The 21,660-nt window shown below is 54.1% G+C and overlaps 4 protein-coding genes and 1 non-coding gene across 5 annotated transcripts; 3 read left to right on the forward strand and 2 right to left on the reverse strand.

The window, feature by feature from the left end:
* Positions 1-270: 270 nt before the first annotated feature.
* On the forward strand, positions 271-1,148 carry C8Q71DRAFT_743877 (uncharacterized protein). Its single transcript, XM_047922907.1, has 2 exons — positions 271-590; positions 766-1,148. The coding sequence occupies exons 1-2, from the start codon at positions 380-382 to the stop codon at positions 1,020-1,022; spliced, it is 468 nt and encodes a 155-aa protein (XP_047781355.1). The 5' UTR covers positions 271-379; the 3' UTR covers positions 1,023-1,148.
* Positions 1,149-3,031: 1,883 nt separating this feature from the next.
* On the forward strand, positions 3,032-4,912 carry C8Q71DRAFT_743885 (uncharacterized protein). Its single transcript, XM_047922908.1, has 5 exons — positions 3,032-3,321; positions 3,374-4,013; positions 4,062-4,076; positions 4,140-4,535; positions 4,632-4,912. The coding sequence occupies exons 1-5, from the start codon at positions 3,183-3,185 to the stop codon at positions 4,729-4,731; spliced, it is 1,290 nt and encodes a 429-aa protein (XP_047781356.1). The 5' UTR covers positions 3,032-3,182; the 3' UTR covers positions 4,732-4,912.
* On the reverse strand, positions 4,913-8,187 carry C8Q71DRAFT_743889 (actin-like ATPase domain-containing protein). Its single transcript, XM_047922909.1, has 13 exons — positions 7,858-8,187; positions 7,661-7,796; positions 7,370-7,609; positions 7,111-7,311; positions 6,871-7,044; positions 6,708-6,818; positions 6,535-6,650; positions 6,335-6,488; positions 6,175-6,279; positions 6,010-6,120; positions 5,317-5,951; positions 5,103-5,262; positions 4,913-5,045 (listed from the first exon to the last, which is right to left on the reverse strand). The coding sequence occupies exons 1-13, from the start codon at positions 7,929-7,931 to the stop codon at positions 4,998-5,000; spliced, it is 2,265 nt and encodes a 754-aa protein (XP_047781357.1). The 5' UTR covers positions 7,932-8,187; the 3' UTR covers positions 4,913-4,997.
* A 1,899-nt stretch (positions 8,188-10,086) lies between these two features.
* Positions 10,087-10,165, forward strand: C8Q71DRAFT_t38. Its single transcript has one exon. It is a non-coding gene; the product is annotated as a tRNA-Pro (tRNA).
* Positions 10,166-11,290: 1,125 nt separating this feature from the next.
* On the reverse strand, positions 11,291-21,499 carry C8Q71DRAFT_743906 (atypical/PIKK/FRAP protein kinase; the record flags this gene model as incomplete). Its single annotated transcript, XM_047922910.1, has 32 exons — positions 11,291-11,763; positions 12,963-12,966; positions 13,078-13,187; positions 13,238-13,303; positions 13,354-13,440; positions 13,496-14,015; positions 14,066-14,313; positions 14,363-14,606; positions 14,656-14,793; positions 14,846-15,001; positions 15,047-15,247; positions 15,295-15,458; positions 15,512-15,701; positions 15,754-16,026; positions 16,075-16,252; positions 16,305-16,415; positions 16,464-17,209; positions 17,263-17,542; positions 17,596-17,699; positions 17,752-18,363; positions 18,416-18,658; positions 18,712-19,156; positions 19,207-19,444; positions 19,499-19,699; positions 19,753-19,825; positions 19,876-19,991; positions 20,043-20,236; positions 20,296-20,398; positions 20,451-20,652; positions 20,717-21,261; positions 21,309-21,441; positions 21,494-21,499. Coding segments are annotated over 32 exons (7,404 nt in total), but the record flags the coding sequence as incomplete, so codon positions are not given.
* Between the last annotated feature and the right edge of the window lie 161 nt (positions 21,500-21,660).

Genomic DNA, 21,660 nt, shown 5'->3' on the forward strand with positions numbered 1-21,660 from the left:
GCCCACCGCCGCCGCCATCGAACACGACAAGGCGGACGCGCGATGACCACGCCCGCCTCTCCTACGTACAAACCGTGCCACCGCACCCTCGCGCGCTACGCGACCGCCTGTCACGACCTGCGACTCGCTGTCGTGTCCCCGACGTGCTTCGTCACCGCGATGTACCGCCTGCCACCACCCTCTCGTGAGTCGTCCCCGTCCCCTCGTCCCTCTGTGCGTCGTGCCCGCACCGCTACTGTCCCGTCCGCGCGCCCCCTCCACCCTCTACGCGCCGTGACGCGGCCTTGCCCCGCGCCCGCACCTCTCTCTTCCTCCCATCGCCTTCCCTGCGTCACTCCCGCCATCCTCACTGCTGTCTCCGCACCTCTCCCGTCCTCCTATGCACCAACGTCATCGTGCACCGTTCATATGTCCGCGCCCACCGCCGCCGCCCTTGGACACGACAAAGCGGACACGCGACGGTCGCGGCGCCGCTCGCCTCTCCCATGTGTCGCGTGCTGCGCGGCCGCCGGTGACGACTCGCTGTCGTGTCCCCGCCGCGCTCCGTTACCACAACGTACTGCCCTCTCGTCCCGTCTCCGTATCCTCCTGTGAGTCGTGCCCTCATCACTACTGACCTGCCTGCGTCGTCGTCCTCACCGCCACTGACGCGCTTGTGCCCCCCTCCACCTTCTGCATGCTGTTACGCGGCCTTGTCCTGCGCCCGCACCTCTCCCTTGCACTATCTCCCCCGCATCGCTCCCACCGTCGTCTTCGTCGTCTCAGCACTGCTCTCGTCCTGCTACGACCCACCACCATCGTGTCCACTGTCTCGCTCCGATCTCTCCACCGTCACCCTCGCCTCTCGCACGCTCTCGCTGCCTGCGTCCTCACCCCGCCTTTGTGCGACTCGCACTCAAAGCCGCCTCCGGTCTTTCGCGAGCCCGTGCACCGCAAGGTGCATGTTCGGACCACTCGCGCACCTAACATCCGGCTCGACGCGCTCAACCGTATCTTCACACACGTCGTATGAATGTTTGTAAGTGCTTGCGTTGACAGGTTAAGTCAGTTGTGCCCTCTAGTACCTGCGTGCTGAATGCCGGTCTGTTAACCACGATGTGATGTACAGTACTATAGCTCGATGTTGCAATTGATATTTGTTGGCTCTCGTTGATATGGTTATGCTCAATTCCTTGCATGAAATTCTCGTTTAGTAATATATTCTTCAATGCCTTCGGCAAAGTACCGCTTTTCTGAGCTAGGTAAAAGTCTGCACTGAGATTTGAACAAGATTCCTGACTTGTTCTCTGATGTACTGAGATTTCGCGCTAATGGTCTCGGATTTGCAGACCACTATTAACATTCTGTATAATGGTGTTCAAATTTACCCTAATCGCGCTCTCTTTCAACATTATCAAATTTCCTTGAGTATTTACGGTAATGGTCAGATGGGGTTTTCCTGATGTGCCCGGCATGTCTACGGGTTCCCATGCCCGGACAGGATCCTCCCTTGTAAGTATCTGTTGGTCTGTTCAGTGGGTCGAATGATGAAGGGTGCTCTTGCCAAGGTAACAGCCTCACCGCGGTCATGCATCCGCTTTTAGCATGTTTTCCGAAGCTCCATGCTCAAGACTCGAGGGTTGAGATTTACGGAGCTCGCGGAGGACCTCAACACCCCTGCGGTACTTCTCTACTACGATCTACACTCTTGCAGAGTTGCTCTCGAAATCGCTTGAAGAGGTCCATGTCTCAGGCGACCCGTGAGTCTCATTTCGACTTTTGCTCGGACAGCTTTCAGTTCTCATACGTATCTCATCAGCGACCATCCGTATGGCCAGTATACTCCAAGGTAGGATACGGTAGGGTACAGGCGTTGAGATGCCAACATATTGTCCATCTAGAGTTGATCTGACGATCTGTCTTCGACGCGCTAGGCTGTCAAAATACTCCTTGGTACTGCAACGCCTTGCTCGTAGGTATAATTCCTTCTGTGCCATTCCGTTTGGAATTGACGGCGAATGCCGACGCGCGAGCGTGTCCTGCCAACCTGTGGTCGTGAGGCGATTACCGGTGCGCACCTGAGCAAACCACCCAGTCTAGTTCTAGCGAGTCCCCGTTTGTATAGCGCTCGCTTACTGGTACCGTATACCCTAGCGCTGGGGTTCTTCAACACGACTCCGAGACGTCGGAGGCGGTGGTCGCGGTCGTTGTACGGTTGTCGTTATACCCCCGCAGTGCTCCATCTCCATTCTTGAGCGCAGGTCATGTCATTCGATCAGGTACGTAAGAGCTGTGCCCTCGTCATGACGGAATTTGAGTTGCTCTCACAAGCAGGGTTCTTCGTTGAGTGCCTCGACACACCGATGTGAAACAAGCTCACTGGTGCAGTCAATTCAGTTTAGTGCTAGGTAGATTGATTACACTTTGTGGCCCGTCACCACGTAAAACAGGGTGCCATGGATCAACATCCGCATTCAAAAAATTCTCATGCAATGGCATACAGTACTGTATTGGTATTCTTCCCCCTGTACTAATGCCAGTCTGCCTCACGGAATTTTACGCGCGTATATGACATCATCAGCTTCTGCCAAACGAAACCCCTTCGGGGGCACCGCCAGGCGGAACTAGCGTATACTTCAAGCAGCGTAGGATACAGCACGAACTCCCCCCTTTCCCCATATCTTCTGAATATTCTGATGAGTGAGTGGGAATCAGAATATGACTGGTCGGTCGGACATGCTTGGCGTGAAACTCGTTTGTGTGGACTGGTGGTCTGTGCTTAGAACCGTCACTACCATGCTCACTGAATGCTCGTCTCATGTACTCTCCACGAAGCGTACACCTAAACTGGCTCTAATAGAGATATCTATGAGTAGGCAGATGTTGGGGGACTGAACGGCTCGACCAGTACCTTGAGTCTGGAGTGAGTAGTGGCCAATGGCCATCGCGGTTGGCGCAGCGGCCAGCCACCGGCTTCGCGGGAAGGCACGTGATACTGACGGGCGCGTCGGCGTCGCGGTGGCACTGGGTGGCATCGAGACGGGAGGCTGGCGTCGCTCGTCTGCATTGTCTTGGTCCTGTCTTTCATCTCGCGGTGTCGCCGAGCAAGGTCGTCGAGTCGCATCTACCACAGCGCATAAAGTCTGCTTGCAGCTCAAGGCCGCTCAGCTACTTCGTCCATCGCGCTTTGGGTTTCATTCGTGATGCAGACGCGATTCATGGCCGACCGGCGACCCAGTGGCGTCTCACCGCGATCAGCGAGGCCGCTACGCTCGCTTCCAATGACAAAGAGTGATGCCCGCTCGCGCTCCTCGCGAAAGTCTGGTCCAGCCCAAGAACAAGGTGATATAAACTTACCGATGGACATTGCACTCCCGTTGATAGAGATTGACAGAAGACCATGCCGTCACGGAGTCAGAGGCTGAGGATCCAAACCCTCGTGCTACTAAGCGGCGGAAGATCGAGACCCCCCGCAAGCCCCGGCGTGTAGTCGCTACGCAGGAAACCGCCGTGGCTGACACGTCCGTAACACGTTCCCGCAGAGCGCCACGACAGTCTGACGCTGTTGAAGTCGCCGACGATGGCCATGACTCCCCCGTCCCAGAGCCTACCAGTAAGCCAGAAAAGCGTTCCGCGCGCCGCAACTCCACCGCTCCTCACGATCCGGGTAATGGCGCGGTAAAGGAACTGCAGAAATCCCTACTGCAGAAGGAAATGAGCTTGAAGCGCGACCGGCAAACGTTAGAAGGAGAGACCAAACAGCTCGATAAGCGCGAGAAGGCTTTACAGAAGAAGGAGCTGGCGTTCGAACGTTCGGTTTTGCAGCTCGAGGAGAAGACGACGGCTGTCAAAGACAGGGAACAGGCTGCCCGGAAACGCGAACTGGGCTTGAAGACTCAGGAGACCGAGATTGAGAAACGGACATCGGAGCTACGAAAGAGGGAGCAGGAGGTTTCTGACAGAGCTGTCGTCGCCAAGATGATTCGAACCGAAGAATTCTTGGCCGAGCTTGAAGCTAAATGGCAATGCGCGCTGTAAGTCATTTCAGCCGGGTTTGCTAGAGTTAGCTGACACGGACGTAGATGTTGCGATGTCATGTGCGTACTATTTCGACCAACTCTCATGCCAGTTTGTGCCTGACGCGCTGACGCTTTATGCAGGGCTCACCCATACAGCTTGAGCCCGGCGGGCTGTGGACATATTTACTGCTCACTCTGTATCCTCAAGTGGTTCTTCACAAACCTCTGTGATGGCTGCGGAGGCTGGTGCAAGATCTTGGAGTGCCCTTTGTGTCGAACTGCCTTGGTCAAAATCCCGGGCGCGATTCCACGTCCCATGTACAGCCTACCTTTCACACCGGCTCGCGCTGCGGACGAGAGGATCACTGAAATGATCGATATTCTGCGCGGACCCGTGCCCGCAGGCCCTTCCAAGCCCAGCGGCATCAAAGGCGGGAAAGGTAAGGGCAAGAAGAAGCAAACTACTTCGGCAGCGGGACCATCAACCGGCTGGGAACACGGTGGTACACTTCTGCTCGAGTGGCAAGGCCGCGATAGGTGCGCCTGCAGAATTTGTCTTCGTCATCACTGATATGAACGTACCCTATATCGCCATGTTCTGTCCGCGTATCGCACTTCAAATCCTTACGACAGTCGAGGACGAACGGAGATGCGTAGTCTGGTGGCCCGTTGGCCGCAACTGACGGCGACTAGTCTCAGAGCTTTGAAGACTCGTCTTTGCGTGCCTCCCTGATCTCGCTACCGTCCCCCGGCCCGAAGCTGGTCCCTATACCTCTCGCATAATCTTCGTCGTCACGGCATTCATTCATATATGTATGTCTTCTATGGCTTCTCACTTCTGTCTTCGCGGATTCTCGGAAGGTTGGACCACACATTTTAGCTCAGCAAATGGATGTATACCACAGAATTAGATCAGGTCATATGGTCATTTGAACAAAGCACAGCATGGTGACGTTACAGATGCCAGAATGAACGTCGTCTTCGCAAATATTGCTGTATCTACAGGTAAAAGCAGCGTTCTTTGAGCCCGCGCATTCCGAGAATATCCTGTCACGATAGGCATGTGAATGTGCTCCGTCTGTCACGCTCGATACGAACACGCACCCAATCTACAGCTGTGACCCAGAGGTCCGATACCGAATCCATTTTGCCAAGTACAGCTGCGCCCTTCCAAGCCAGCACACGCGGGTCGACATCTTTGGGCGGGGGGATAATCTGTACCTTCTCCATATTGGATACGAGAGGCGTGGCAATGGCTTGCAATCTGAGGGTAGCCACATGAGCTCCGGGATCCGTGTCACAGAAGGAGATGGCTTACCTGCTCTCCAGTGCATGTGCCATGCCTGGGACGAGGCCCGTCCCGCCGATCACCAAGACGGCCTGCAGGTATTTGCGGATCTTCTCATCTCCGCCCGCAGCGCGCGCGCTATTGAATATGGCGACGTCCAATGGGAGCTTGCTTGCTTCGAAACACACGTCGATGGTGTACCCTCCAGGATAGATGTGTGGCTGCTGCGGAGGAAGCACTTGGTCGGCTGGCAGGGCGGAAGGTGCCGGTTTGTCCTCCATCGCGTCGACGTCGATGACTTCCACGCTGGCGCCGGGGGTCTCAATTGCGGGTGCAGTCGATGCAGCGCGAGTCGGCAAGGCCGTCACCGGAGTCTCTTCTTTCATTATGACATCGCCCGAGTCAGTTGCTGAAGGGGTCACGGACTTTGAAACATCGCCTTCCGTCTTGCTAGCTGACGCTGTCAGGGACTCCACCGTGTTCACAGATGTCTGGGGAGGAGCACTCTCCCCGGCTGGCTGAGGTGCAACCACAAACGCAGGTTGCTGACCAAGTCCGGGGGTTAGAGCCCCAGATTGAGGGATATTCGGGACTTGCTCAAAGACGATCGGGTGTGGCATTATCACTGGAAGGAGGTGTTGCGTCGAGATGATCATTGCTTGTGTCTTGTGATGCGCAAGTACGCTCGTTAAGGCCAGTCATTACAGAGAATACACTGCTTACAAAGTGGTCCGACAACTGTTCAACTATGTCTTCTGTGACGTCGGGGTGGGCGATAGGGCGCATTGCAGCACGTTTTTGGTCAAATTCAATCACACGAGGCTCAAACAGACACTGCGCATGGGGTACCATTAGCATACGTTGGGAATGGGAGGTAAAATGCGATACCATCGGAGCAAGAATGATCTCGTCGTATGCCCGGAGGCCGTACTTCTGCGTTGCCTGACCCGGTCGACGGACCACGAAATCATACAAATTCAGAGCTACGTCGCCCTTCAAACATCCAGTGATCAACTGGCGTAAGTCGGGGAAATGACGATATTCATACCTCTGCAAGGGTGCACAGACGCGACTTCAAGTCTTCAATCACTCTCCAGTCATAAGAGCGGACCAAGTCCAGCTCCTTGTAAGGGAAATTGATCCTCTTGAGCAAGATATGGAGGAATTCGGTAATGTCATCGCCACCCATGTTCAGTAACATCCTGCAAGAAATGAATGACGCGGACTTTGCATGGCAATTGGGTTTACCTAGTATCTGCTAGGACAACCCCATCGTCCACACAAGCAATACTCGTGTTCGTGGCACCCATGTCGACGACACACGCATTGGATATGCCAGCACCATACGTCGCTGCGAGTGACTCCTGAGAACCATGATTCAACTCCACCCGTACCTGACACACCAGGAACAGCGAATTTACCTGCTGTACGCATAGTTGCTTGAATCCCATGGTCATGAGAAGCAATCTGACCATATCCTCTACGTAGAATCGATCATAGAAGTCCGGGATCACGAGTACGACCGAGTAGTCCTACGTGAATGTCAGCGCCCGGCGGCATGACACAGTGGAGAATATGACGGACTTGGTACGACTTCGATTCAATGTCCAGCCGCTCCTTGAGGGTACTTTGTATGATGGTTTCGATGTCACTCAGGATCAAGGCGTTGGAAGGATAGTCTCGGGTGTTGAATTTGCCGCTATACATCGGCCACCTGACAGCATAACCTTGGGCTAGAGGATCCGCGATGCGGAGAGCCTATCAATCATCACGGAAACAATGGTGAGTGCGGCAGAACGCTCGGCAAGAGTCGATGGTTCATACCTGTTCACCGACATAGTATTGCTCTGTATCGTCACGGATCCAGTCAACGTGGAACGGATCGTTCGCCTCGGGTATTGTTTCTGGCACGAACTGTTCATTGAAGGTTAATGCAATATTGGCTGCATTGGGAGTGACGCGTAGTTTATAAAAGCGCATACGATCGCGAAGCGAGATTGTGATAGCAGCAACTTTCATGTCAAACTATAGGGGAGAATCGATTGAGATGAGCGCATTGCCTCAGCATCGCGAAAGCACCCACCGGATCGTCTGAATTCAGAGCGACGGCGTATTCGTCGCCGGCCGGAGGCGCTGCTGGGGCGGTACGTATGTTACTCTTTCTCGGTCTTGAAATGCCCTCGACAAACCGAGGTTCCGGCACAGGGTTATACTTCCGAGCGATCACATTCGGTATCGCGACGGGAGTGACGTCACAGGCTCTCCCGATGCGCAGAAAGCGGGATCCAGGATGTATGACTATGACCTTGGAGCCGCGCCGAGCCTGAAGCAACGGTTATGTCGTCGCCAGAGACGGTTGCACGGACAATCCTACCTCTTCAGTTGCCGGACCGGGCTCTTCTTGTACTATCTTGTTTCTCCCAGCAGCAGTTGCGCGTACGGCGTTACGATACCAGTGGGTTTGCGTATCTGACCTCAGATAGGTGGATCCCATGTGCTTGGGATTTGGCCTGTAATTGACCATAACGCGCTTAATTGATGTAGAATGGATTTATCAAGGAACCGACTAACGGTAGAGGGACGTGGAAAGTAGTGAATCGCATGGCATTTTCATCGCGCTTCGCGTTTGGTATTCCGCGCGGCATACTGGAGATGCTAGGTGGTCACTGTAAGAGAGCCGCGTAGTGCTCAATTGAAGACGTAGACGCGATCGGTGGCGCGCGTGTGTGATACTCAATACTCTGAGTGGCGTAGATGAGTAGCCAAGACGCCGCTCCGCTTTGGTGTGCGTGAGGCTGGCTCAATTCCTCGAAAGCAAGCACTGTGGTTTTCGCGAGAAAAGGGTGGTCCAGGAGTTGCCAAAGACGGTCGCGAGTTATTCGACGTCGAGGTTCAGAGTAGGTGGCTGAGGCGCTCGTGAAGTCGTCTGCTTTACCACTTGAGTGCACGTGGTCCAGTGCATTGTGGCACGCTGCCCGGCGTTCTCGTTCCTTGAGACCACTTCTCCACGACCACTGTCTGTTGCGTGCTAGCTGATACTGCACGTTTCCCAGGTAGAAAATCGGGGTCGAAACTATTTACCACGGCAACCCCGACATTTAGAGTAAATCGCAGATGCTCCGACTGCTCTGAGGTGACTGCTTCGAAGGGTGAGTCTATTACAGAATGCGATGGGATATGTCTGAGCTGGCTGGCTGGATGTTCGCACACGTCACAGAATGCACGTCTCTGGGCCACTCTGAGTACGGTACTCACTGAGTGATTTTGTGCCGAGTCAAGGTCTCATCGATTGTGGTGGATAGACGTATCGACGCTGAGGGATTGTTCTCCGCCCGCACAGAGGCTTCGTGACGCGCTGGTCTCAATGCGCTCACTGAAGCCTTACGGTACGTAGCCCGTTAACCACATGGTGTCCGATGCCGCGCTATTCATATTAATGGACAGCTCGGCGTCCACTACGTACAACGTTCATATCCGCGCGAACTGAGCAGTGCGGGAAGGCCTGCAATACCAATCTGCGATTTGGGCGGGGTGGTAACTGCACTCATTGGCCGCCCCTGATTGCCCCCTTCCAAGGTACGTGTTGAGCGCATTCGGAAGGAGAACTTAGTGCTATATGTAGGAGGTATATAAGCCTACATCCCCTCTCTCTGTTGACTTATCCATGCTCACAGCTATGTCGGCAGAAGTGCTTGCAGATGTGATCGCGCTTCTCCGATCGAAGTCGGCTGGGTGACGTGGTCACTGGGCCCCTGCTAACGACCCGGACTGACGAGGCAGCGATTGCCAGAGTCGCGATCGAATGCTACCAAGTGACAGCGTGCCGTGAGTGCAGTCCTACTATTACATAACCTAGAGAAAGATTTGACATTCACTTGAGGCACTATATACTTATGATCGCGGCCTACTTTATGGAGTCTGAGCCGACCTGATATGGCGCCACCGGGGCTGTCTCTTTTGACTGGCCTGTACTTGATGGTGCACATGTCTACTGCGACATATTTGTATATACAGCTCTTTTCAGCCTTCCGTCAGTCCGTACCTGTCGCCCATGACCTGCGCGTACGTCGTTTGCCTTGTCGTTCGAGACACGGCTGGGCCTTACCATCACACAGGCCTCAGACAAACCTTCTCTCGCACTTCTACCTCGACCTGTACGAAGCAAACTTGTCTCAAGCTCAAGTAGGCCCTATCCTCCGACGCATCGCAGGTACTACGTATCCGTTTCGCGCGCGTGACAGGCACCCTCGCGGATGGGCTTGCCTCCGACACAGGTATTGCTACATCAGAAAGGACGGGATCACAGTGACCCAGAATAGGAAGCGGAGTTGTGGATTCCGAGAAAGGTTGGTGAGCGTTAGGGCACCGTGAGCCCGCAAGCTGCGATAAACCAGCCGCGACAATGTTTGGGACAACATCCGAGCCTTTGTCGCTGTCAGTAATACGTCCCGGCTGAATCTCGTAGACGTGGTCCTCGGCGAGCGACCGTTGAATCTCCCAGATCTCGCATGTGAGTCTGGCGGTGTATGTCTCAAGGAGCATTCTAGTATGTAGTAGCTGAGGAACTGTTATCTCGGAAGAAACAGCGAGAATTGATTCCCTGGCTTGACAGATTCGTGACTCAGAGGAGTACTGCTGTGTAAATCACTATTAGTATCAGGAGGTTCTCCGCTCATGGGGTCACGGTGATCTTTCGCTTTCGCTACATATTCAAATTGGACAGTACTGTACTCAATGTCATGCCACTGTGAGCGGCCGTCGATTTGGTGATTCAAAGGTGCTGAGGGCTTATCGTCCACTGGCTTGGTGGTCTAGAGGTATGATTCCTTCTTAGGGAACTATGTGGAGGAGGTCCCGGGTTCAATTCCCGGCCAAGCCCTTGCTGTGCATCGAGGTTTTTGTCGCAACGGAGACTACGCTGTCACATAACTGACACCTGCTTTCATGTTGCTTTTGCACTAGTACTATAATGAGCTATACAGAGCACTTCGAGTCTAGTGTCAGCATCAGACTGTGCTTCGTACGGGTCCGGATCTATCTGAATCTGCCCCTCTATTGCGTCCCATCACCTCCACGGCCTCTCGCGGCGCCCCGCCTACTCCCTCGAGCCATAGCATGACCGAGCCGGACGCCACGTCCACCACGGCCGAACGGGAGCATTGGAAAGGCACCAGGTGCTTGAGGGAAATCCTGCGGCCGATGGTCGGGCTCATTCACAGGAAACGCACCCGGCATGTCAAGCTGACTTTCATCGGCCACCGGGCCCTCCTTGTCTTCCTCAGCGGAATCGGGCTGCGGACGTCCATTCAGTCTCTGCGGTCGGCCGTGTACGCAAGAAGAGGAGCTGACCTCCAAGTCCATGACCAACGCGCCCATGTGCCAGCCTGCTGCCGCTGCGGCGAAGCAGTACCTCTCCCTCCGCTTCTTTTCCCCATGGTCGAACCGAACCTCCGTAGGCACCGTCACATCAGGAGGCGGGAACATCAAGATACCCCAACGGTTTGTGGCCCCTCGGAGCTGGTTGTCGTCCATGAAGCCACCTGGCTGACTGAGAGGAATCTTCGTAGGGTCGCCGAGCCCGAGAGCGCCTTTGGAATATGCGCCCCAGGTAAGCAGCTTTCCGTCAGCCGTGAGTGCGCCACAGTGATAGTCGCCCAAAACGACGGAGATGACTCCGCGATTCTGCAACGCCGGGAGGATTATTGGTGAGACTCGAGAGGGGACGTGGGGAGCACCAGCTGGCACGACGCCCGGGTCTTGGATTTTGCCCATGATCACGACAGAGCGATCACCGGTTGAATACGCAACAAATGTTCGGAACTGAGCAGATATCTGACAGATTGAAAGATGTCAGAAACACTTGTCACGGGAGGTATCCGTACGCACATGAGTAATGAACATGGTCTCTGGTGGTTCAGGGCGTGTTTGTCCCGCAGGCAGCGTGCCGGTGAATGTTTCGTTGTCTTTTACTTTCTCGACCTCGCTGAACTCGGGGAGCTAAAAATCAGGCTTGAATGGGAGAACTTGTACCTAAGAGCAACAACGAGCTCACGTATTGCCAACGATTGCGTGTATACTCGTTCTCTCCTCCATACATCTGGAACAGAAGGACGTGCCCTTTGTTGGTCAGTCCGACGATCGTGTTGTCCATACCGGCTATCTTAATAAGCCTCGTCTCGTCTTCGATTGTAACGCCGATTCCGCTCAGTTCAGGGAGATCGCCAGCCGGGATAGCAGGCAACCTCACAGGGTCGGCGCCTTGCATAGTCCATGTGTAGCACGGGATGACATCGGGCTCTTGTAGCGTCGGCAGTGCCTTTGTGGCACGCGTACCACTCTGCTGATCGAGTTCCTCTGTCTTTGTTGCAATGGCTTCCGCCATATTTCCGGAGAAAGGCCAGAATACGAGGACGTCGCCAGACTCGGTAAGGATGGCAGAGAACGACCAGCCACTGGTGATTTGAGCGGGCGTCGCCTCTGGCGACGATTTATCAAGGAACCGGCTGGAGAGCATGAACGGCCGACCCCATGAAGTACATATCCACACGTGAGAATTGGCATCGAGTGCAGCACAGTGCGATCGCCCACAGCTGAGTCATGTAGGGTCAAGCAGCTACTGAAGGAAGGAACGGCAGAAAAGCGAACCTGATGCTTCGAATCTTCACAGGTAGAGTAAGTCGCATAGGACCTTCCGTCCTCTTAGCCGGTATTGAGTAACCTTCGCTCCGCAATGCGGCGCTTGTCCCATCGAGTACTCCTACACATCCAGTGAGATAGGTTTGCGAAGCAAACAGATTGCACTCACCCCAAACGTAGATATCACCGCGAGAGTCCAATGCATGGAACGACCTGATGGTCATGAGCGTCAGAACGTAATATCCTACTCAAATCTCACCATCCTCCAGCGATAAGGTTGACAATGCGAATTGCGCCCGGAATACGCAACTGTACGGGGTACGGCACACCAGCGCGCATGACGGGTTGGGGAAGCTGGTTCTCTGTCAGTCCCAGTCTACCCTGACTCCGCTCACTACGAACGCTACATGTCAGTGACATGCGTGAAAAGATGCAGGAACAACGTACCCCCAGACAAAGACACGCGGGTGAGAGAGACGGTGATACAAGAACTTCCATCCGTTCTTCCGCGCAGTCTCTGAGCCAGAGAAGTTGAAGTCCTTTTCAAGCTTCCTGTGCCAAAAAGGCTCGTCCGAGGTCAGTTGGGCGAAGTGGCCGTTGACGCATCCGAGATTGAGCAGATCAGCTACAGGAAGCAGTGGCAATATGTTGTCGAGAAACAGTTCGATAGGCAAGTCAGTGAGCTCGGGCATACTAGTGAAGTCGTATCTGGATGAAAGGGCGACTCAAGGCAAGCTGGTGGTAGCACTGATACAAGTATGATACAGTGGTGCGCAGCCGTAGCTCAGAACCCGATTCGGAGTCGTATGTATGTCATAGCACGTGCCTCATCTCAGATCAAGATCTGCGCAGTCCGATCCCAATTCGCATCCCCCACGGAAGAAACGCGGGAAGCCATTCTGCCAGTGACAGTTTCCTGCAAGTAGCAACACAATTTTGAGTCGAAAAAAGAAGGGCAACGTAAAAAGTCCTGCAGTACCGAGTATACATGATTCATAGCGTAATAACAGGGCGACAAGCCTAGAGACGTGAGAGCGCACCAGCCTAGGGATACATATCGAATACTTCTCCTATAGTCAATCACCAGAAAGCACACCTATTGAAGAGAGTCAGCGATGTGAGCGTCGGTAGTGTGACAGCGAAAGATGAATGTACGGACCATCCTGAGAAGCATTGGCATAGATTTTCGAGCGAGGTAGCCTGTATGATGAGCTTGTCGACTTGCGCAGCAACCGAAAGTGAGACGTCCGGATTGAAGTCACGACCTGGCATAGAGTTTAGTCGGCCCGATGAATCAAGATGTAGTGCGACTTGCCTGTCAACTTGTGCTGGACACGGTTGTACACGAACAATGCTCGTTCGTTGCGAATCTCCTGGTGCTCTGTACCAGAGTCTAAGTCTGAAGTTTCGTATTGATCAGCATCTACGCACCATTGAAGATGTCATTTTCATCGGCCTGCAGCCTCCGTATCGGGGCTTGAGGATATGCTGAGGTACGCGCCGTTTCTCTGGCAGGTTCTGGAACGGATGCTACGATCAGATATTCATGTTGCCGAAAATATGACATGCATACCCTCTGGTCGTCTGACATCCACAGTATCAGCCTGCATCAACCTCCAGTTGATGAGAGGGTCATATACGAAGGCCTCGAGCACAGCCATCAAAGACTCCTTGTTGTCTCGTAGGACCTTCATGCTGATCTCGCACGTGTTCCTGAAGCTGCCCTCAATACCGCTGACTTCCATTGCATGCGTGAGCATCCGCGTCAGCCGGAACGGAATCTTCTCGGGGAACTTCTCTCGGTGCATCGCCACCTCGAAGCAGTCGCCGAAGTCGATGTGCACCACCTTCCCTGTGTTCCGCTCGAGCATCAGGTTGGATGGATGCCGATCGCCCAGCCCGAGGATGTGGCCGACCATGCTGTTCACCGCGAGCGAGCGCGTGTATGTAGCGCGGCGCTCGAGCCAGTGCTCGGAACTCGCGCTCTTGAGCCAGAGTACACGGTAGAGGTCCTGGCCGGTGGTATTCTCGAGCGCGTACTCGAAGACTTCGATCTTCTGCAGCAGTATGAGGTTCTCATAGTCCGGCGCCATCTACGAAGTGCATCAGCATGGGTAGAACACACCACACAAACTTCACTCACGTTTAGTATCAGGCGATACTCAATGTTCAGCAGGATCTTGCGCGATTCGCGGTAGTCCTTGACCAAGACGTGGAGCGTGTCACTATCCTTGACCCAGCCCAACAAGCCTGCGTTGGGAGCGAGCGGGATAACCGGGAATCGCTGAATGTGAAGATGCCTCTTGAAGCAGTCCGTATCCACAGAAAGCAAGTTGTTGACGAGACTGAACAGCTGCATGACACGCTCGTCTTGACGCAGGTCCTCGTGTCCTGGAGGGTGATGAGCAACATCGAGTGCATATCACGGACAAATACGTACCTTTCAAAGCATATTGATAGTCCTTGCCATCGCTACCCCTAAGCGAGAGACGTCGTGGCCGTTGCTTGGATTGGATGACAACTAGCTTCGTGGCAAAGCTGACGATAGTGATGACAGGTCGCCCTGCTTGATAGGTGCCCGGCACCGCCAACTGCAGGTCTCGAGACTTTAGCAGTGCGGGAGAGACGAACTGCAGGTCGAGCGTCGTCAAATTCTGCAGCTGCTTCTCGATCTTCTTGAAGACCTGTGGACGACATCAGCGCTGTCCTGTGATCAGGAGTGGGCTCACTTACAGAATAGTAGATCTCCCAGGCCCTGTCGAGGTCCCTCTGCTCACCGAAGACTCGCCACCGTTTGCACGCTTCACGAGCATCCTGGAGATCACGGCCGAACACCTGGTGGAAGGACGTCTCGCGCGCCGTTTGAGGACCCTGGCCGTACCCCGTTAAGCTGACGGTCACAGCAAGACAGCATGCTACTCACATCCTCGATCATCTTATGCAACGGCTCCAGGAACACAATCATGCCCTCCGGATCCTTGTTCGTGAAGTAGAGCCTTGACGCCTCCTCAAGGCCTTCATGCCACATCTCGTGCCAGAGAATCGCAACTCGGATAAGTTCGTGACTGACGATGTTCGCCTGCGCACATGAGTCTCGATACGATGATAAATGCACGGTACATACCTGTTTGACGATCTCCTCGCTATGCTCTCTCATGTTGTTCATGATAGACTCTGCCGCACTCTTGCGTGTTGTGCTAGAGGACTTGGACGCCACGGTCAGCGGGTACACCAAGGCTTGCGGATGGTGTTTCCCGACGTCGGTGAGAAGTCGACTGATGTTCCGACGAATTGCCACGATAGGTGTTTGAATGCGAGCGATGATCTGGTCCGAGGTTAGATGAGTGACTTATGATAGGCAACTACACGCACCTGGGGGATGACTTCCAGCCAGGTGTCCACCTCGACAGTTATGAAGCCAGAGCTCATTGCTTGGCTAACATCGGGATGTATGCCATACTTGAACCAAAGCGTGAGTAGTCGCAGAGTATCCTGAAGAGTATTCTCATTTCGCAAGTTGATGGAAGTGAAGAATCCTGTACACACATCATGAGGCTGTGGTCTGGGATGGGGCGCGAATTCGACGTACCCTTGATGGCCTGCGTAATGTGCAGAGCCATATTGTCAGACGGTGTTTCTGAGGTCCTACCCTCTGTCTGGCTTTCTAAGTAACCGACGACGTCGAAATGAGCTAGAGCCCAAGTATGCTGCGCCTTGTACCATGTCGGGTCGTAATGGGTGGCAAGGTAATAGGAATGCAGGATGTCCTTGATGTTTCGCTAAACGGATGTAAGCATGTGCTCAGTTCATGAACAAAGCGAGGAGACACACAGAACCCCAATCGTCCCTAAGTGCCACTTGCCATTCACCCAGCTTGAGATAGCAACGTGCGAGTAACCTGGAGATCTCGTCCAGCTTCTCGTTCGGCTTCAGCCTCGTGAGATCTGGTGTGTGACCGTTGGCGCCGTTTTGCAGACCCCTCTCCAGGTTCCCGCAGAACGAGCGTAGATAGCTCAAACTTTCTTCTCGGGCGCCGGTTGCCCATATGTACTTGAGCTGGGCATATACGACTGCATTCGGAGCCTTCATTTGTTCACGGTACGACTGTTCAATATCAGATGTGAATAGCAATCACAGGATAAGCATACGAACCCTGTCGGAAGAGAGCAGTGAGTTGATGGTCTTGTCCGCAAGCACCATGCGATCAGACTTGCGACACAAGTTGGCGAACTTGATCCACATGATTGGGTCTTCGTCCGGGGTAAGGACCAGGGCTCTGACCTGCAGAATGCGTTGCCAGACCTCTACGTCTGGCTGGCACCCCTGCAGCCTGCGCACGCAGCATGAGCGATGCTGCGTCGTGGATGTGAATCAAAACTTACCGTTTCATCCAAGTTCTCCTCATGGACGCCTGGCGCTCTGGTTGGTCGGCATATTGCTTGTACGTGATGATCTCCTCGAGCTCGGACAACATTTGTGCCCGTACCATGGTGCTATATACAGTCTCAGGAACGAGGACTGAGCGATGCTTGGCGACTTACTTGTAAGAGCGACCATAGCCCTCGCCCACAAGCGACATGAGTTCCGGGTCTAACTGATCACGCGCCTTTGCGATCTGTTGCATAGCTTTCGGGAACTGATTCTGGTGGACTGAAAGAATTGCACGATAGAACGGTCTGTCGCCCGAGTCGGGTCTCATCGTTGCAATGTAATCCTCCATAGCATCCCAATCGTTCAAGGACCAAGCGGCGGCGGCGGCCATAGGCGCAATCTCCCTGCGGTCTTCGTGAGTCGCCTTTGCCCAGTTCTCTTCGACTTGCTCCGCCAGCTCCTTCCATTCACCGAGCGCGTGTAGACACCGCATCCTACCGATGGCGACATCAAGGTTGTCCGGGTCGTCCCGTGCTTTCTTCTCGTACGTGCCGAGAGCCTCTGTCCATCGCCCGAGTCGCTCGTACCATTCTTCGTGCTTGCTGACATCGTACTGCTCCCGAGCTATCAGCAGAGTGCCCCACGCAGCATCGTGCTGTTGAAGCTTGGAGTTGATGCTCAGCAGCGCCTCTATGATCGTGGGAGACGTCTCGGTAAAGAACTCGAGTTCCTTGTAGTGCAGCGCTTTGGCATATGCGTGGAACTTCATGGCATATTCACCCAGCGTCCGGTTCTCGATCGGGAGGGCCTTCTCTTCATGTTCCATGAACTCGGCGAGGTTCAATAGACGATGTACGATCTCCGCGGGAGCAATGGGCGATGTGATAGCGCACTCAATGGAGCGGACCAGATCTTCCTGCAAAGACCAGCGTGTCAATATAAGATTGAGAAATTCAAGGTGATAATCACCTGATATTGATCATAGAGCTCTCCCCAGCACGAGATGAATGCCGCATTGAACAACTCCTTCGCAAGAGGAGGATGAACATCGACCAGGCTCATGCATGCACGTAGAGCATGGGAAGGCGACTCCTTCATGAACTCCACCGTGATTCGATGCATCCACTCGTTCCAGTCTTCCCTTGCAGCTATCTGCGATACATCCCAAGCTTGTTTGAGATGTTGCTGATTGACGGCCATCTTAGTTGCCTCGGCAGGCGCAGTGAACTCGACCGCCTTCGTGCTGTCCCTGTATATGGAATTCTCAACTGTCCTATCCGATAAGATGAACGGAAGACAAACGTTGCCTCCAGTATCCCTGCTTCTTGTGGAAGTCTGTCGCCACTGAGGAGCTTGGAGATCAAGTTGTCGTAGCGAGCATGCTGAATGCGATGATGGATGAGGCTCTGCGAGCGATTGCCATCAGGACCACGTTACATGAATGGTGTCGACGCGTACCTTGTTCACAGTGGGCACAAACACAGCAAAGTCTGATCCGAGTTGTGTGACCAGCGAGCAGAGTGCCTCCATGACAGTGTTGCGCAGCTCCGCATTCGACAGCACACGGACGAGAGGATGGATGATACGAGACGCATGGTCGGAGAAGTTGACCTTCCTCGACAGCCCGTCAATCGTCTGTATCGCTCTCTTGCGCAGCGATGTAGATGCATCCGTTCGCTCGTGGGTCCTCACGATTATCGGGATGACAAGTTGCAGATACTCTTCAATATTGGAGCCAAACGTGAGGAATGCATCGAAGATCTTGGTCTGCGTGCTCATGGTCTTCTCAGTCAGCTCGCTGTCGAAAACTTTGAGCAGCAAGGGCAATATGGTGGGTAAGAACGGTCTGAACTCTGCATCGAGGGCCTTCCCCAGTGCTTCGATGAGGGACACCAGAGGAAGATGCAACGAAGCATTGTCCCAAAGGTCCGTAATCAGCGCGAAGATGTCAGGCATGTAGTTGCGGACATGCTGCTTGATGATGCCGACGAGGATAGCCAACTGCTCTAGGTGGAAGACCTGGATTCGAGAGACGGATGTCCTTGCAACCGCAGCGAACGCGGGGATAATCTAGATAGTATCATCGAGGCCCGCTCTAGAGGCAGATTCACGTTAGACTTACCTGAGGCAGGAAGGTGGCACACTTCAAGCCCTGCGTCTTGAAAATCGACATTATCGCCTCAATGACTTTGTGATGTCGATCCGCCGCCTGTTGATCCTTCAGGATGTCGAGAAGCGCATTGATCGCAACGGTCTGGTAGTAGTCATCCGTCCCATTGCTGACCCCAATATAGTTTCTTGTAACGGCGTTGACGAGGTTGGAAGACGTCAACTCCGACGTCGCTGCCTCCTCGTCCGGCTTGATCTATGGATGGTTTCAACAAGTCAAGGAGCAACAAGGGCACCGCCTCTCCTTACCTTGCGCCGATACGGGTCCAGAGCACCAAGTATACCAAGGACTTTGATGATCTCTCTCCTGACGGTCTGCTTCGTCTCCGTCCTAAGGATCCTGCTGAGGATTTGCAGGAGTTGCGGGTAATCAATGAGGGGCGACACGACATAGCCGGTGCTCGAGCAGACTTGACCGAGCGTGTGCAATGCTGCGTCACGCTTCGGTAGGGATGCGTCTGCTAGTCTTGACATGATGACTTGCATAAGCTCGGGAACGTGAGGAAGGACTTCCTCGCCCCCGACCCGCGTCAGCTCTCCGAGGGACATGAGAATGTTTGCAGCAACGGTCGGGTTCGGGTCGTTCGCCTTCGGCAAGAGCACCTTGAGCATCGGGATTGCGTAAGGCTTGATCAGGCGGTTAGTAGCGGCGACGAGAAGCGTTAGCAGCCGCGTGCACTCCTCCCTACCACGACTGTGCACAAAGGTGAATCCAGTATAATGCAGTATTGACAAAGCACGTACGAAACGGTCGAGTACTCTAGTTCAGTCAGCAGTTGGATGAGCGTCTTTCGGAGGGACGGCATCACGTAGGCAGGATTGTGCATTGCAAGGCGGCCAATCAATCCAACGGCAGTGACTCTGTTCTCGAACACCTCGTCATTGACAGCAATGAAGAGAGCACGGACGTTCTCCGCCTGAGCGAGATGCTTGTCGAACCTCTCATGCAGGGAGGAAAGCACAGTCTGCCTGATGGTCGGGTCTATCCGAAGACTTCAATGTTCGAAAAGACCCATTATCGCAGAACATCACGTACCTGGGTCTGCTATTCCTACCGTGAGCAACTTGTCGATCACGTCGCTGATGATCTCGATCGAGTGGTTGCTCGCCTGGTAGACGATAGGGTCCCGGACGAAGAGACGACAGCAAGTCTCTGCTGCTGCTCGCCGCACCTCCGAGTTGTCCTCGCCCAAGTATGGTAGAACGCAGTCACGCACGAACTCATTCAATGTATGACCTAGAACACCCAGGGCATCAAACAAGCGTCTCGGGCATCGCCAGCGTACGTACCACTGAAGTCGAAGTCCCGCAGCGTGACCAAGGCAAGCGTGATGAGTTCGGGAGTCTTCTGAACGGACGCGCCCTGGCACAGGTTAGACGTCGATACATCTTTGCGTTCACACGCTCACTCACATCCGCGGTAATGATATCCTTTGAGCCAGACTCGGTCCGAAGGATAGACGCGGGTGCGCCGAGTGGTTTGTAGTGCTGTCCACTAAGTAGCATGGAAAGCATATCCAAAAGCCGATCTTCACGTATGTCAGTAAACATTGGAAGTAGCAAGGAGCGGGCGACGATACCTTGAATGGTCTTGAGTAGGGGTGGGATGTGGGTGGCGATAGCGGTGAGGGCCTGTCTCAACGGTTCGCTGAGGCCACAATTGAACATGAGGTCCAGTTGGTCATGCAGGAGCTTGGTGAGGTTTGGTCCGACTGCAGATGCAAGCATGCCAACACATTGGAAGATTGGCTCCTCTGACGGGGCGTTCTTCTTGCTGCTCGCATGAGTGAGATAGCGGTCCCAAATCACGAAGAGCGATGTCGATGTACGCACCCACGCATTTGCAGACCCTGTCTGATATGGTGCATGATGGACTCAAGGAACGGCTTCATTTCGCTGCCCATTGCAGTTGCGACATGTCCAATCGCAATGAAAGCTAACGAAACATGAGGGCTCTGTGGACTCGACTGTAAAGAACGGTAGCGTACCAACTGAACGTTCATTAGGCTTGTCTAGTTGCGTGAGTAAATGAGCCATCGCTTGGTGTAAATGATGCTCCGAGAATGTCTGTGGGTCGTATACTGCAAGAGTGGGAATGAGCGTGATGACCATCTTGCGGACCAGGGCATCTCGATGGGTCTTGAAACCCAGAATCAAAGCAGCAGCATCGAGGAAGTTCTCCTTCATAAACTGTGTGATTGGAAGGATTCAGTACATACGTGAGGTTGTTTACGGTATAAGCAGACATGCTGACCATGCCTCCGTGCAAGAGCAACTCTCTGTACGTCAAGAGCGAACCATGGATGATCTCCGGTTGAGCCATTTTGATACCCATCTGAGCGTCCTGCAAGATCCGCACCAAGAAAGGACTTCGTGCCTGTCGCTCCCGTAAAGTTATGATTTCCAGGCATGCCGCAAGTAGTTCAGCGGCGCTTTCCCTGACGATGACACGCGTGTCGCGGAGAGGGACAAGAATCTTGTCGAAGACATGCCCGATGTAGCCGTGGAAGTAGGCCGGACTATTGCGCGCGAGCTCCTTCAGGATAAGCACACCAGCGTATCTTCCAGCCTCTTGCTTCTCGGCTTGCAGCAATGCGATGGCAGCCTGGACTTCATAGTCGAGCCAGCGGTCGCCGAATGTAGCTCCGCCCACAGCAGCGATGTGACCCAGTGTCTTAGAGGCGGCAAGCATAACGTTGATGTCGGAATTCGGGAGGAGGGTTTTGACATAGTTGTAGAAGCGATACAAATTCCGTTGAGCCTCGAGTGCACCCTCGCCCTCGGCATTGAGGAGGTAGTCTGATCCAATTGGTGAGAGGTCGCTAGACGAGGGAAGACGTACTCACCAATAGCCAGGATGCCACCAAGTTTCTCCACATTGTTCTGACTATGAACCAAGTCAAACAGTCGTCTATTAATCGTCTCCTCCCAGAGTTTGGCAGAAGCATCCGAGGACGCGTCGTGGACCGAGTTCGATACCTAGGAGCTGTGAGCACCCCGGGATGCATCCCTCGCGAGGGTGTATACTCACATAACGCTGCAGGTCGATCGCGGACTGCAATCGGACATCGTGACTCTTGCTCCTCAGGCCCTGAAAGATCTGGTCCAGCACATCTACCTGCGCGCCGCTGGTAGAAGCCATAAGGGAGAGTCCACCGCTGCACTTCGCAGCCCAAGCAAGAGATGCGGTTACGCACA

The sequence above is a fragment of the Rhodofomes roseus genome (assembly GCF_022264815.1).
Source record: "Rhodofomes roseus strain CIRM-BRFM 1785 chromosome Unknown C8Q71scaffold_5, whole genome shotgun sequence".
NCBI classification, from domain to species: Eukaryota; Fungi; Basidiomycota; class Agaricomycetes; order Polyporales; family Fomitopsidaceae; genus Rhodofomes; species Rhodofomes roseus.

What these genes read in the sequence shown, in the direction of transcription:
- C8Q71DRAFT_743877 (XM_047922907.1), top strand. Translation starts at nt 380, where the DNA reads ATGCACCAACGTCATCGTGCACCGTTCATATGTCCGCGCCCACCGCCG. An exon ending in TCCCGTCTCCGTATCCTCCT is followed by an intron (nt 591 to 765) that starts GTGAGTCGTGCC and finishes TCGTCGTCTCAG; the next exon opens with CACTGCTCTCGTCCTGCTAC.
- C8Q71DRAFT_743885 (XM_047922908.1), top strand. Translation starts at nt 3,183, where the DNA reads ATGCAGACGCGATTCATGGCCGACCGGCGACCCAGTGGCGTCTCACCG. An exon ending in TGGTCCAGCCCAAGAACAAG is followed by an intron (nt 3,322 to 3,373) that starts GTGATATAAACT and finishes AGAGATTGACAG; the next exon opens with AAGACCATGCCGTCACGGAG. An exon ending in GAGTGGCAAGGCCGCGATAG is followed by an intron (nt 4,536 to 4,631) that starts GTGCGCCTGCAG and finishes TCCTTACGACAG; the next exon opens with TCGAGGACGAACGGAGATGC.
- C8Q71DRAFT_743889 (XM_047922909.1), bottom strand. Translation starts at nt 7,931, where the DNA reads ATGCCGCGCGGAATACCAAACGCGAAGCGCGATGAAAATGCCATGCGA. An exon ending in GTCTGTGCACCCTTGCAGAG is followed by an intron (nt 6,280 to 6,334) that starts GTATGAATATCG and finishes GGATGTTTGAAG; the next exon opens with GGCGACGTAGCTCTGAATTT. An exon ending in AACAGTTGTCGGACCACTTT is followed by an intron (nt 5,952 to 6,009) that starts GTAAGCAGTGTA and finishes GCGCATCACAAG; the next exon opens with ACACAAGCAATGATCATCTC.